The sequence below is a fragment of the Theropithecus gelada genome, chromosome 11 (genome assembly GCF_003255815.1).
Source record: "Theropithecus gelada isolate Dixy chromosome 11, Tgel_1.0, whole genome shotgun sequence".
NCBI classification, from domain to species: Eukaryota; Metazoa; Chordata; class Mammalia; order Primates; family Cercopithecidae; genus Theropithecus; species Theropithecus gelada.
The window spans coordinates 121,746,533-121,762,175 of record NC_037679.1 but is presented as its reverse complement, the minus strand read 5'-3'; the positions used below and the strand labels follow the sequence as shown (position 1 = coordinate 121,762,175).

Sequence of the window (15,643 nt, the reverse complement as noted above, 5' to 3'; positions counted from 1 at the left end):
TGTCTTTATACATTTTTGTACATCCATTTAGAAAGTCATTACTTTTTTTTTTTGAGAGAAGTCTTGCTCTCATCCCCCAGGTTTGAGTGAAGTGGCTTGATCTTGGCTCAATGCAACCTCCACCTCCCAGGTTCAAACGATTCTCCTGCCTCTGCCTCCCAAGTAGCTGGGATTAAGGTGCCTGCCACCACGCCCGACTAATTTTTGTATTTTTTAGTAGAGACAGGGCTTCACCATGTTGGCCAGGCTGGTCTCGAACTCCTGACCTCAGGTGATCCACCTGCCTCGGCCTCCCAAAGTGCTGGGATTACAGGCATGAGCCACTGCCAAAAATCATTACTTTTAAGTATATGTGAATTGCTTAGAGGTTTTCCAATAGACTAGGGCTGCTAGAATTAAAAACGCTTTTTTTTCCCCCTTGGGGCTTCTCAGAATTTTACTCATTCCTTAAAGCTGATAATTTCATATAAATGATCTTAATTTGGGAAAAGCATATTTACCTTCTAAGAAAACAAACAAATTCCTTTTCCTCTTCAGCCCTTTTGATCATTAGATAAATTGAGTAAATTTGGACTGGGAAGACAACAGACCAGAATCAGTTAAGAAGCAAAACTGAGACTAGAAACCACTTTCTTACTGGGAGCCAGAGACAAAAGAAAACTTCTGAGTAAAATTTTAAATTTTATTAAGAAACAATCAGACCAACCCAGGCAACATAGCAAGACCCCATCTCTACAAAAACAAAAACTTAACCAGGCGTGGTGGCGTGCTACTTGGGAGGTTAGGAGTAGCTGGAGGTCCCAGCTACTTGGGAGGTTGAGGTGGGAGCATCGGTTGAGCCCAGGAGGTTGAGGCTGCAGTGAGCCATGAATGTGCCACTGCACTCCAGACTCCAGCCTGGGCTGTAACAGAGCAGACACTGTCTCCAAAAAAAAAAAAAAAAATGTGACAACATTGGAAAGATTTCATGGTTACTTCCTAGGTGGGTGTCACAACCTTAGCCTTAGTTATCGACTGGACCCCAGGGTCCAGTTTGTTTGTTTCTTTTTCTTTTTTTCCCTTTTCCTTTTCTTTTTCTTTTTTGGAGACAAGTTCTTGTTCTGCCACCCAGGCTCGAGTGCAGTAGTGTGATCATAGTTCACTGCAGCCTTGAACTCCTGGTCTCAAGCAGTTCTCCCACTTCAGCCTCCCAAGTTGCTAGGCGTGTGCCACCATGCCTCGGGAATTTTTTTCTTATATAGAGACAGTGTTTCACTTCGTTGCCCGGACTGGTGTCCAATACCTGGCCTCAAGCAATACTCCCACCTTGGCCTCCCAAAGCACTGGGATTATAGGCATGAGCCACTGGGTCCAGCTTCTCAAAAAAAAAAAAAAAAAAAAAAAAAGTCTGTAACTGTTTAGTATTACGAAATACCAATATTGCAAAAATATGCCAAAGAATTAAAGCATCCCACAATTAAGAAAAGAGATTTGATCTACATCTTAGTTGCCTATGTGTTTAAGCAACTTCTGGGCTATACAATTTAAGTTTAAATCAGAAATGACTGCATTAATATAGCAAAGTGTCCCCTAGCATTTTCATTATCAAGATGAATATATGTTCCAATTGCATACATTTGGTCAACTGGCAGATTTTAAAGGACAAGGATCTGATTAATGACAAATAGTGCTGCTTAATTTTGCTAAAATTACAATAACAACAACTGTTACATATACATACAAATATGTATGTATATATACATTTTTAAAGTAGAGACAGGGTCTTGCTATGTTGCCTAGGCTAGTCTCAAACTTCTGGCCTCAAGTCCTCCTCCCACCTCAGCCTCCCAAGGTGCTGTGATTATAGGCATGAGCCACTGCACCCGGTCCAACTGTTTTATTTTTGAGGCAGTTTTGTATTAATCTGCCAGCTCTACGATTTTGCCATTAGGCATCAATAATTGTTTAAGAGTCTTCAGGTTACTTGGAGTTGGCCAAACTGCAAAAGAGGGTAGAGTCCTCTACAATGCCGTCCTACTTCTGACACCAACTGTTAAGTTTGTGGGGGATTCCCTAAACAACCCTCAGGTTCAATAATTCACTAGAACTCAGAACTGAATGAAAGCTATTCTTCTCACATTTACAGTTTATTACAGGGAAAGGATACCTTAAAGTCGCCCAACGGAAGAAGTACATAAGTTGAGGCCCAGGAAGGGTTCAAATGTTGTTTCTGGTGCTCTCCCCTAGGAGTCAGGACACATTACTCTCCTAGTATCAGTGTGTGACAATACGCATGGAGTATTGCTAACCCAAGCTTACTCAAGCCTCCCTGTTCAGATTTTTTTTTTTTTTTTTGATACGGAGTCTCGCTCTGTCGCCCAGGCTGGAGTGCAGTGGCATCATCTCCGCTTACTGCAAGCTCCGTCTCGCAGGTTCACGCCATTCTCCTGCCTCAGCCTCCCGAGTAGCTGGGACTACAGGCATCCGCCACCACGCCCAGCTAAGTTTTTGTTTTTAGTAGAGATGGGTTTTCAACGTGTTAGCCAGGATGGTCTCGGTCTCCTGACCTCGTGATCCACCGCCTCGGCCTCCCAAAGTGCTGGGATTACAGGCGTGAGCCACTGTGCCCGGCCCAAAGATTTTACTGGACTCCATTATGTAGGTATGATAGCTGATTGTCTGGTGAGTCATCCCGGCTGTAGGGTGGACTAATATCATGTGACTCAAAGCCCCCACCCTAAATCACATGGTAGATTTTTCTGGCATGTTGGTCCCATCCTGAGATATTTTGGGGCCAGCTACCCCGCTAAACAAAGACAGTCCTAACGGGTATGGTACAGACTACCTCCCAGAAGCCAAGGGCAAAGGCCAGACCTCTGGGTAAGGTCAAATTCCTTATTACACATCCTCCTCTCTGCTTTCATCTGCACTGTATTATTACACAGGATAAACCACCCTAAGCTACTGCTGCTTTACATGTTCCCAAATGATCATCTCTTCTCAGCTTCTACTGTTTTCAAAATGTTTCCTTCTTCAATCCTGTTAGGAATCTGAGTTTTTCCTAACTCCATATGAGTCTCTAAATGTACTGGTATGTTTCTTGAAATACGCTCTAAACATGATCTAAAATATTGGTTTTATCTATACTGTTTTTCATCCGCTACTTACCAATTTGGTTCAGTCTAGCCCCTTTTGAGTTCATTCGTAAGTCAGGCCTAGGATTAAAATAACCAGTGTAAGGGTGCCCCAGCAGGGCACGACATGCCTCTTTCTCCCCATTTTGTACTCAAGGCCATATTGTCCTTCATAACCTACAGACTCCTGGCCTCACTCACACCAGACCATACCTTCATTTCACACAAATGGTTTAGGAAATCGTTGTGAAATTCCCTTTTGGCTTTCATTTATACTCTCTAATTCTTCTAGGCAAAATAAGTCTATTAGGCAAATAAACTCAGTAATTCCTTTATTCTGATTTTAAATTAATCACAACCATCGAAGTGGTAAGAAACAGCTGACAGGTGTACTCAGAAATACTGAATTGACAGCTACACTGAATGCAGGGTTTCCCAGGGTAGTTCTTATTTTGTCACTTACTCCATTACATTCAAGGTCCCTATGCCTCATCTTTTTCCTGAGCTGTGGCAGCTCTAACTGGGGCATCCAGGGGGATACACACCAGGTAATCTCCACTTCTACTCTTCTGGTAGCTTGGCCCTGGCAAAATGAGCCCCACAATCTAGAAAGTAGGACGCTAAACAAAGTTGAGTCAACATATCTTTTTAGACAATATCAGGTTAGAGAGTACTCCTGAGGACCTGTTTCTAACCAGAACTGACAAACGTGAAAAATGCATCAGCCAGACAGCAGTCATGTGAACAGACCCTGGAACTGCAAGTCAAGGAAATGGGTTCTGGGCCTACCTTCCGAGGTAACCAAAACCATTATTCAAAAGCAACTACTGAATGCCAGCTTGTGGGGAAAGAAATGGGGAAGGTGGCAAAATCACAATTAAAAGCATGTATATACATGAATACCAAAGCTATTATGTAGAAATAAAATCAAAACACTTTAGACCAAGAAGAAATCAGAGATCTCCTAGTCTATTGCCCCAGTGTAAAAATAAAAAAACTCTGGAGTAATCATTGCCATTAAGCATTAGTATGAGGGAAATAATTTTAACTCTGAGGAAAAACAATGATTTAACATTTTCAACTTTGTATCAAATTAGATACTGATTACATATATTATAAAATTAATAAATCAAGCAGGCTTTTCTACTCCATAATTCATGTCACATTTAATAGTCTCTTCACAGATTCTTTGTACTGAGAAAGCAAATCTTCATTTTCCTCCTCATTTTTAAGACTAACAACAGACTTTTTGTACTCTTCAACTTCTTTAGTACCAAGGAGCTCTTCTTTATTTATTTCCGTATTTTTCTCAGCAGCTGTCATCTGGAGAAGCGTTTCCAGGATATTTCTTTCTGATGAACTGTTTTCCCATATATACTCTTCCATGTCTGCTTCAGTCTTACTTTTTTCCCATTCTTCAGTTTTCTGAAACAAAACAAAAAATGAGTTCTGAATTCTGAGAAATATCACAAGTTTGTTTCTTTCTTTTTCTTTTTTTTCCTTGTTAAGGGAAGAGAAGTTTGCAAAATGTGGAGAGGCCTGGCCAATGCCTTGTCTGTGCACTTTGGCCCCTTAACCCAGCACTGTTGGCCACCTGCACCTGCGCTTGAGGGCTGCACACTCTGTCACGTGAACACTGGTCTGTCAAGCTCTGTTACCACTCGCTACTCTATCCACATAATTACAATCTGTCTGCCTTACAAACTGTACTTATAAAGATATGCTGTTTTCCAGCAGATATAGAAAATAACTTTTTGCAGCTATTCTCTAAACCCTAAAACATCAACATTTCACTTTTTTTTTTTTTTTTTTTTTGAGATGGGTCTCACTCTGTCACCCAGGCTGGAGTGCAGTGGCACAATCACAGCTCACAGCAGCCTCAACCTCGCAGTCTCAGGTGATTCTCCCACCTCAGGCTCCTGAGTAGCTGGGACTACAGGCGCCCACCACCATGCCCCGCTAATGTTTGTATTTTTTGTAGAGATGGGGTTTTGCCATGTTGCCCAGGCTGGTCTTGAACTCCTGGGCTCAAGTGATTATTCTGCCATGGCCTCGTAAAGTCCTGGGATTGCAGGGGCGAGCCACTGCGCCTGGCCCAACATTTGGCATGTCTGAGTTGCAATCTTCAACTTCTTTAGTACCAAGGAGATCATTATTAAAAATAATGAGAGCTGAGATTGTATTTATCTCTGTGATATACTTGCGGGATGATGAGGAAGACTAATTATCATAATACAATTAAGAATATGATGTACATAATACATGGTTTTTAGTCATAATGACTTCATATATCCTGGAATTTTCTACTCCCCCGCCCCCCAAGACAGAGTCTCACTCTCTTGCCCAGGCTGGAGTACAGTGGGGCGATCTTGGCTCACTGCAACTTCCGCCTCCCGGGTTCAAGCAATTCTCCTGCCTCAGCCTCCTGAGTAGCTGGAATTACAGGCGCCCGCCACCACACCCAGCTGATTTTTGTATTTTTAGTAGAGATGGAGTTTCACCATGTTTTCCAGGCTGGTCTCAAACTCTCGACTTCAAATGATCTGCCTGCTTTGGCTTCCCGAAGTGTAGGGATTACAGGCGTGAGCCACCGTGCCCAGCCTATCCTGGAATTTTATTTTGTTATTATCTTTCTGTTCCCATAATGTGAACAATGTTTTGTTACTACTTGTTTTTTCTTACAAAAATTATTACCATGCTATTCTAGGGAACACTGGTAGGCTTTACAGTAATACAGCATAATTCAGATTTATGATTTAAATGGAGATGTAACAGTCTGTGAAAATCAAACAACACAGCTACTAAGTAATATACCCTGTTCAAAGAAGTGCTGAATACTAGTCACATTTCTTCCAAATTAACACATAACAATATTCTGAGCCACAGGCTGCTATGGAATCATCTACTATTCTGAATAACAACTTTTAAAGGTGGCAAAATATTAAAAGATGAGTATATTTGTGAGGCTGTCAGAAATACTATTCTACCTCTGGAAAATCCCCTTCAAAGAGATCCCAGCTTGAGTAGAGAGCTCCAAGGCTCTGCAGGGCTGAGTGGGCACCAAGCAGCAGGTAAGGTTTCCACCTGTGCCACCCTCCCACCCCCATCCCCACTACAAGTGCCTATGAAAAGAAAAGAAAGCATTGGAGATGTGTTCCTCCAAGGGTAAAGAGGAGCCCCACCGATCACAAACAGGCCACTGGGGACAACACAGAGTCGGCAAACCCTGCTCAGATCACCGAGGCGAAAGGAAGAGACTTAGGAGAAGAAATTCTCCTTTGAATCCTTCAAACTGGGTACCGTTCCTTCAAGGGAAACCAGTAAGATGCAGGATGTCTTCCCTGGCCCCCAAATTCCTAAGCCACGTGGGGTATATTTGCACTTACAATTCCTGCATGTTTGCCCCACCTCCCTATAACGAATTTATGGCTTGGACAGCGTCTCAGCGTATGTTCTAGACATATCCAGTTGAGAACCAACTCTGTGTCCTTTTTAAAAGAAAATCTGGTCAGGAGGTTTTAGCCTTGGCAGGGAAATGTGAAACAACTTCTTTTTATTTTATTTTTTAGGCTAGTCGAGTAGTGAGAATGGGGTAAGAGCAGAACAAGGAATTCAACCTGTAACTGACTGTGAACAATCAACTGAGATAACTACCTTCAGACCAGCCTGAAACAACTTGTTATGCCTCTCCCTCACAACTCTGCTGCAAATAATTTCTAACAAACTCTGAATGTGTCCATTAAAAAAAATTGGCAAAATTACCCTACTTCACCTAATTTTTACTGTAGTACTTGAGAAAGGAATAAATGTCAACCCCTTAAAAAACAAATGTCCTAAATTAAATACATTATTGGTTCTATCTATTCTTAGAAATGTTTTAGATGTTTCAAGACAATGTCATAGTTTTTTCACAATTCAAACTTACAGGGTAAAATATACTTAATCTAACAAACCGATAAATACATTGTATAAAGTGTTAAGTAAAAGAGTCACTCCATCTCATTCCTGACTCAATTGCCTGACTGCTAGAAGACAGGCAATTAAGAGACTTAACTAGTATTTTTAAGTTCCACACGTTTTATCTGAATTTTCTTAACGCTTCAAAAGAGATGCTTATGCAGAGGAATTAAAGTAAATCCACTAATAATTCCCACATTTCATGTCTCTTCCCCTTACATTTGGTATATATAATTATACACTGGTTTGCCAAGATGTATTATAGGTGTGCCAAGATACTGATTCCCTCAGCCCTTGTAGCCAGGTGAGCCTCGAATACTGGCAGCAGAATGAAGCACCCTCCTCCTTCATTCATCTCAGATGTGATCAAAGCTTACCTACCGCCAACCTCAACTCCTGTGCTCAAAGGACACTCCTGCCTCAGCCTCCTGATTAGCTGCACTATGATTACAGGTGCATGCCACCATGCCCAGCTAATTTTAATTTTTTTTTTTTCTTTTGTAGAGACAGGGTCTTGCTATGTTGCCTAAGGCTGGTCTTAAACTCCTGGCCTAGAGCAATCCTCCTGCTCCAGCCTCTCAAGGTGCTGGGATTACAGGGTGGAAGCCACCGCACCTGGCCAGTAAATAATTTTCTAAGTGTGTAATCACATGAACAGGTACATGGAGGCAGGCCAAGGTGGATATCCAGGCCTGCATGACAGCGAGTCTGCATTCAGGTGCACACCCCCACTTGTTATAGAACCTGTTTGTGTAAGTCCATCCTTGGCTCTGAGCCACTGTTGTCTGTAAAAGGTATAATTGCCCTGCTACCGTTGTACAGGCGCTCTTGGGACTCAGCTTGGCTCAACATGGCTCTTGTGTAGGCACTGGTGCCCAGAGAAAGAGACAGAGAGCCAAAGCTGTCCGTCTGGACAGGAGGGAGCCAGGACACAGCTCGGCTTGCTCACGCCCAGATAAAGGGTTAAGCTGCTGACCCTGAAGGCAGGGGAGAGCCTTCCGTGAAGCTGCAGGCATGGCGGTTGCGGGAGCCACGCAGCTGGAGCAAACCGCTGAGATAAAGGTGGACAGTGTAAGAAAAGCTGTTCATAAGAGAGCTAGTGTAAGAAAGCTGTTAATTTGAGCTGCTGCTGAATAAAACTGTCTTTCACCTGCCTACAGCCCCCCAAGTGTTCTTTCTGCTCATCCACCCACACCCCTCCGACTTCAGCATGGGCTGGACCTGGACCCCGGGATCTGACAAAAAGGATAGGAAACCCTGTACTACGGAATAATGTACATTTATAGGAGAAAATCACTATAGTTTAAAGTCACTAGTAAGGAAAACAAACTACATTCTGTAAAAGGCCTGGCTTCTTATCCTGTACTGAAAACAATGCAGTGTTCAGTCTCAGTTGCAAACTAAACAAAACAAAATTCACCTTTTCCTTTTTCTCTCTCTCTCTCTCTCTCTCACTCTTGTAGCAGGGACTATAGGTGCCCACTACCACACCCGGCTAATTTTTGTATTTTTAGTAGAGATTGGGTTTCACCATGTTGGCCAGGCTGGTCTTGAATTCCTGACCTCAGGTGATCCACCAGCCTTGGCCTCCCAAAGTGCTGGGATTACAGGCATGAGCCACGGCGCCTGGCCTTCTTTTTTCTTTTTTGAGACAGGGTCTCCCTCTGTCACTTAGGCTGGAGCGCAGTGGCGCTATCTTGGCTTACTGCAGCCTTAACTTCCTGAGCTCATGCGATCCCCTTGCCTCAGCCTCTGGAGTAGCTGGGACTATCAGAGAGTACCACCATGCCCTGCTAATGTTTGCATTTTTTTGTAGAGATGGGGTTTTGCCATGTTGCCCAAGCTGTTCTCAAACTCCTGGGCTCAAGTGATCCACCTGCTTCGGCCTCCCAAAATGTTAGGATTACAGGTGTGAGTCACTGTGCCCAGCCAAATTCACATTTTCTACATGGTCTAGCTTTAGGATCCAAACTCTGCACAGCTGAATAAAAATTCCAAGATAATGACAGTAACAATCCCAACAAACTGAATATTTAATTATGTATCAGGTATCTTAAATGCTTACGTATACTATTACATATAATTCTTGTTAAGATGTACTGGGATAAATTTTAAGAATTACATAGGTAAGAAAACTGAGTATTATGGAAGTTAAACAGAGGTCCACAATCTATTGGGAGAATTCAGAAATTTTTGTATTTTAGAAAGTGAATTATGGTGCATATAGCATATACTTTTTAACACCTCTAGATGGAGGTCTATAGCAGCATCACCTAATCCAACACGTAATTTTTAATGCAACATATATGAATATTTACACTAAATGGAATGAACAAAAAATATAAATAGCCTCTCATCTATTCAGGTCACATGTGTGTCACCAAATAAGTTATGGAAAGACTAACAATTTCTAAAGCTTTTTGGGTTTCTAAATTACAGATGCAGGGCTGAGGCAGCTAAGTTTTGCTCAAGGTCACCCAGGAAGTTAGTATAAGATGGTATTTACTGTGAGCTTTGGTATCTCCCAGACCTGTTTAAATCCTAACTTTCATCATTTATTATTGTAATAGGTGAGTTCCTTGAACTTGTATCTCTGTAAGAACTGACTTCACAGGGCTGTTCTGAAGGTTAAAAGAGGTAAGGAATATCTATGTACTTAGAGGATCTGGCTCATAGTAAACATTACATAAATGTTGTTAATAATACAACTTTAAAGAGGAGTGGGTTTCAAACCCACATTTCCCTACCTCTTGAGCCTGGGAGGCAGAGGTTGCTGTGAGCCAAGATCACACCACTGCACTCCAGCCCGGGTGACTGGGCCAGACCTTGTCACACACACAAAGTTTATTTTATTGAAGTGTAGTTATTTTATACTATATACTAATTTTAAAATATATACTAATTTTAAAGCACAAACAACAGCATATTCAAATTACTGGGGGCAATTAACAATACCATTTTAAGCTCAAACTGATCACTACTTAGGCAAATCAATTAATTTGTCAACTCCTATTTTAATGCTTTGACCATTAAATATTTACAATTTCACCATTTAATTTATAAGTATATGTAACACACACACACACACACACACCCCTTTTCCTTTCCTTCCTGCCTGCAATGAGAGAATCTGCCCTGACCCCAATCCCTGAAGAAGCAACTTTCCATTCCATGTGATCCTGTTCTCTTTTCCAGTTGGCTCGATTATTTATTTACTCATCCATTCAATAAATATTTCTTGCACAACTACTCTACCAGGCATAGTGTTCTCTGGGAACGTTCAGTCTAACGAGAGACCTGAAGTTGACGGTGAGCCTGTCAGATGAATACTGTGATCCCAGTAGAGGAGAAGCATCCACAAAGGCCTTGAAGCCGGTTAACACAATCAAGGAAATGAATGAAGGCCAATGAGAAGGAAGTGGCATGGGCTGAGGCTGAAAAGCTGTTGGAACACTCACTCCATGCCAGGCACTATTCTAAGTGCCTTACAGATATTAACTCATTTGATTCTCACAATAAACCTAGGAGTGAGTTAGTACTATTATCATCTGTTTTACAGATCAGGAAGCTGAAGCCCAGAGCAACTGAATAATTTGCCCAAAACCACACTGCTTGTTAGTGTTAGAACAACATGTTCTAAGGAACCTCCAGGCATGATAAAAGAAGTAACAAAAAAATATAGTAACATAACTGGAACCTATCATCTTTCTTTTTTCCTTGTATGAATTTAATACAAAGAAAAACATAATAGCTAATTCATGCAAGGGTCAGTGTATTCTGCTGTAACAGAAGGCAAAGAAATATCTGCTCCACTGAATACACAAGCCTGTCACCTCCTACCTTCTTATTTACAACTCTCTTTGCCTAGGACATGAATCATAGTAATATTCCACTTCTCATGATTACAAGTAAGGCCTTGTGCTGTATGAGAGAAAACAGTTTAACCATTTTTTAAAATCCCAAGCAATTTGAAAATCATAAAAAATACGAAGAGGCAAATATTCATAAAAAGTGAGAAAAGAATTACTGTCAATTCTTTCAGCTACCAAAGCTAAATTTTTAACTATGTCAAGGAATTCAATTAAGTTTTAAAAAACATTTACTGAATGCAAATTTGCCAGACACTGTACTAGATGCTGAAAATACAAAGATGAATGAATATACACTCCTTATACCTCTGTGATCTCACAGTATAATGGGGTGAGCAGACACGTGTACAGGCAATTACCAGAAAAGTAATAAAAGGAATGCTAGCTAGAGGAGGGAAAAGGGATGGGCAGGAAACAGAGAGGTTACATTTGACGTGTATTAAAAGATTCATATGAATTTGCAAGGCTGATCAATTTGAAAAAAGAATTATAAGCAAAGAGAATAACATAAAGTTATGAAAGAACATATTATGTTCATTATGGCTAAGGTATAGGCTATATAATGTATATTTCCTGAGTGCTGGTAATGAGGTGGCAAATTGCTGTGAATGGCATGCTAAGGAGTTCAGACATTATCCTAAGTAATGGGAAACCACTGAAGGATTTTGTAAAGGACTATGGTGCAAGAGATTTGTTTTTTTGAACAATTACTCTAACAGTAATATAGAAGGTGGATGAGACAAGGAAATCAATTAGAAGCCTATTGTAGTTTTCAGGTAAATGATGATGAAAACTTATACTAGAGTGTAGCGGTAGGGATAAAAAGGGGGAAACGGTTTTAACCGATATTTAAAAGCAAAACTGAAAGACTTGGTAACTTATTTGGTATCAGAAGAGAGGGAAGAAGACTAACTCTCAAATGTATGACTTCAGCCACTGGGTGGGGAAGCAGAATGTGGGCAGAAAGGTCTTTTAAGTATATAATAAAATGAAGTTCTGCCTGAAGGCAAAGAGTTATGAGATTGTCACCTTCTGTGTAGCACCATCCTACTCAGGGCTCTAGAACACTGCTTATTGTCTACCACATCAAGTCTAAATTCCTATTTATGTACAACAGAAAAATCCCTCCATTTTCTTGCCTGCCCCTTTCATTCTAATTACCACCCTTTACCCTCAAGCTCTGATATGAGATATAGGTTGAGTATCCCTTATCCAAAATGCTTAGGATCGGAAGTGTTACAGATTTCGATTTTTTAAAGGATTTTAGAATCTGCATTATACTGACTGGTTGAGCATTCCTAATCCGAAAATCTGAAATGTGAAATGCTCTTCTGAGCATCCTGTCGGTGCTCAAAAAGTTGCAGATTTTGGAGCATTTCAGATACCAGATTTTCAAATTAGGGATACTCAAACTTACACGTGCAAAAACTGTCTTAAAAAAGACAAGCCAACTTAATCAGTTTCCTTATTTACAACATTCAAAGACTGGAGAAATTATTCACAATCAGGGCTCAGCACCAGAATCACCTGTGGAGCTTTTAAAACTGTATAAAAACCTGGGTCTTACAGCTAGAGATTCTGATTCTGCAGGGCCCAAGCAGCTGTAGTTACAAAAGCTTCTCAGGTGGCACTGACACAACCCCCAGCTGAAAACAGGTTATGGAGATAGATGAATTTTCAGTTAGTCAGTTGTTCATTTTGAAAGGAGACTAAACTAGCAGTTAAAGTCAGATTTGATTTCATCTCTTATTTCATAACATTTTGAAAGTCAAAGTTAAATAAAACTAAATAATACGATACCATGGAAAGAATATGGTATGCTGAAGCTGCAGTTCAGGTCTGAGTTCCTCCACTAAAAAGTTCTGTAACCTTGGGCAAAATACCTGACCTTTCCTCTAAATCTTAATTTCTCAGTGGATAAAATGAAAAGGCTATATAATAAGATAAGCTGTTTGATTCCTGACCTTCAAAGTTAGCCCTAATTTAAAATGGATGGCTGCACTAAATGCTTTGTGTTTAAAAAAAAAGAAAAAGAAAAAGTATTTTGAAGCACTTTTAAAAGACGGAACATGCTGGGCATGGTGACACACCTGTAGTCTTACTCGGGAGGCTGAGGGGGGAGGATCACTTGAGCCTGGGAGGCAGAGGCAGAGGCTGCGGTGAGCCAAGATCACACCACTGCACTCCAGTCTAGGCGACAGAGTGAGACCCCACCTCACTGTGTGTTGTCGGGGAGAGATGGAACAATTACTTCAACCCCCTTTCTGGTGTCTTTTTTATGTTAATGCGAAGTGATCGCTGAAGCAGCACAGAGTTTAAAAAAAAAAAAAGAAAGTCAGAGACAGAGACCCTCACAGCAACATCACAGGTCCACTTTTTAGAACAAAGGCCAGATGTATTTGTCTGAAATCAAGTAAAACTGTGGCATGTAGTTATTCTTTACCATTACTGGCCAACCACTAATGCTCGGACTCACGGGAATTCAAAGCATGCATATAGTTAGTTGTTTAACAAACACTGTAACATTAGTAAGTTTATGCATAAAGTGTTAAATAAAAACATACGCTTCATGTTAAAGAGATGCATCTTGCCAGGAAGAGCCAGTTCTTTTTTAGAATGTAGATTCTATTAACATTGCTGACTGTAAATTTGCATCATGAACTGAACTCACAGAAGCAAGTATTTGTGGAGAATTTACAAAGTAATGTAGAATTCGAATACCTTTTAAAACACTTCCTAATTGTTTTTTGTATTTTTAGTAGAGATGAAGTTTTGCTGTGTTGGCCAGGCTGATCTCGAACTCCAGGCCTCAAGTGATCTGCCTGCCTCGGCCTCCCATACTGCTCAGATTACAGGCATGAGCCAGCGCGCCCAGCCTCAATAGTTGCTATGAAACATTTAGTATTCTTACCTAGCACTGACCTAGATAGTTTGAAGTACAAAGTACAATAGGTCAGATCCCTGCTAATGAGGCCCTAAAGTTAGAAAAAGAAAACATACATGGAACAATCCGTGACTAAGACAACTAACTGCAGTCAGGTGTTCCACTGACCAGCATAGAAAATAAAATAAAACAGAGTAACTTGCTATCTATACAAAGCAGAAGTCAGACAAACACTAACAGCCTGAAAGCAGGTCGAGGTCTTGAAAGATACATAAGAAATGAAGAAGTAGAGAAGAATTAAACATGAAATGGTAAATTATACAACCTGTGCTACCGACCAAATGTTTGTGTCCCCCCACCAAATTCAGATATTGGAATTCCAATCCTCAATACGACAGAGACAGGAGAGAATTTCCTTCCTCTCTCTCTGTTCTCCACCAAGTGAGGACACAGTAAGACGATAGCCATATGCAAACCAGGAGAAGGGCCCTTACCCTAATCCAACCATCCTGGCCCCCTGATCAACTCCTCACCCTCTGGAACTGTGAGAAATAAATTTCTGTCGTTTAAGCCATTCAATCTATGGTAATTTGTTATGATAGCTCAAACTAAGATAATCTTAACACTTTTGTGATATTTATTATTATACCTCCTTGCTCCCACTAGAGTGTTCTTCAATTGGAGACAATGGTTTTCCCACGATTTATTAACCTTCATATCCAAAGCAAATAGACAATTCATAAACATTTGCCGTTTATTTATTTATTTATTTATTTATTTTGAGGCAGAGTTTCACTCTTGTTGCCCAGGCTGGAGTGCAGTGGTGCCATCTTGGCTCACTGCAACCTCCACCTCCTGGGTTCAAGCCATTCTCCTGCCTCAGCCTCCCAAGTAGCTGGGATTACAGGTGCCCACCACCACACCCAGCTAATTTTTGTATTTTTAGTAGAGACAGGGTTTCACCATGTTGGCCAGGTTGGTCTCAAACTCCTGACCTCAGGTGATCCACCTGCCTCAGCCTCCCAAAGTGCTAGGATTATAGGCGTGAGCCACCGTGCCCAGCCAACATTTGCTGGGCAACATTTTTAACGAACATGCACTTGACATTTGACACAGGATGGTTTACTGTTTCATGAACAGTGAAACACTCAGAGGGGGCCAGATGTGGTGGCTCACGCTTGTAATTCCAGCACTTTGGGAGGCAGAGGCAGGAGGATCACCTGAGCCCAGGAGTTCGAGAACAGTGTGGTGAACAGAGCGAGACTTCATCTCTACAAAAAATAATAAAATTAGCTCCGCATGGTGACACTTGCCTGTGGTCCCAGCTATTTGGGAGGCTGAGGTGGGAGGATCTTTTGAGCCTGGGAGGTAGAGGCTGCATGCAGTGAGCTATGATTGCGCTACTGCACTCCAGCCTGGGTGATAAAGCAAAACTCAGTCTCCAAAAAGAAAATAAACTTCTAAAATTGTCTAGTAAAACACACACACACAAGCCCCCAAAAGAAAATTAAACAAAAATAGTGAGAAGTACTTTTTCAAATGACTAGTAAAATACTGTATCAGCTCAATATTGCCCTCTGGTTACAAATCTACATTTTGCAAATAAGCACTAGGACGAGCTTCACAGCCTGTCTCTGACTGCCAGCTTCACCTCCTTTCTTGGCCCTGTCAGTTCCATACCCTTGCTACACCAAACTTCTGCCTGCTCTTTAAACTCACAAGGCTTAGAAAGTTCTTCACCCACTCTGTACTGCGTACTTCTATTCATCTTCTAAAACCCATCATCATTCCCATGATGTTTTCAGGGAGAGTTAACCCTT

At 41.2% G+C, this 15,643-nt stretch overlaps 1 protein-coding gene across 1 annotated transcript in view; it reads right to left on the bottom strand.

Moving 5' to 3' along the window:
• Nucleotides 1–3,428: 3,428 nt before the first annotated feature.
• Nucleotides 3,429–15,643, bottom strand: part of MRPS35 (mitochondrial ribosomal protein S35) — a 43,591-nt gene continuing 31,376 nt past the window's right edge. Inside the window, exon 8 of the mRNA XM_025402588.1 lies at nucleotides 3,429–4,538. Coding sequence (XP_025258373.1) covers nucleotides 4,269–4,538 — 270 coding nt within the window. The 3' untranslated portion in view covers nucleotides 3,429–4,268. The remainder of the gene's footprint in view (nucleotides 4,539–15,643) is intronic.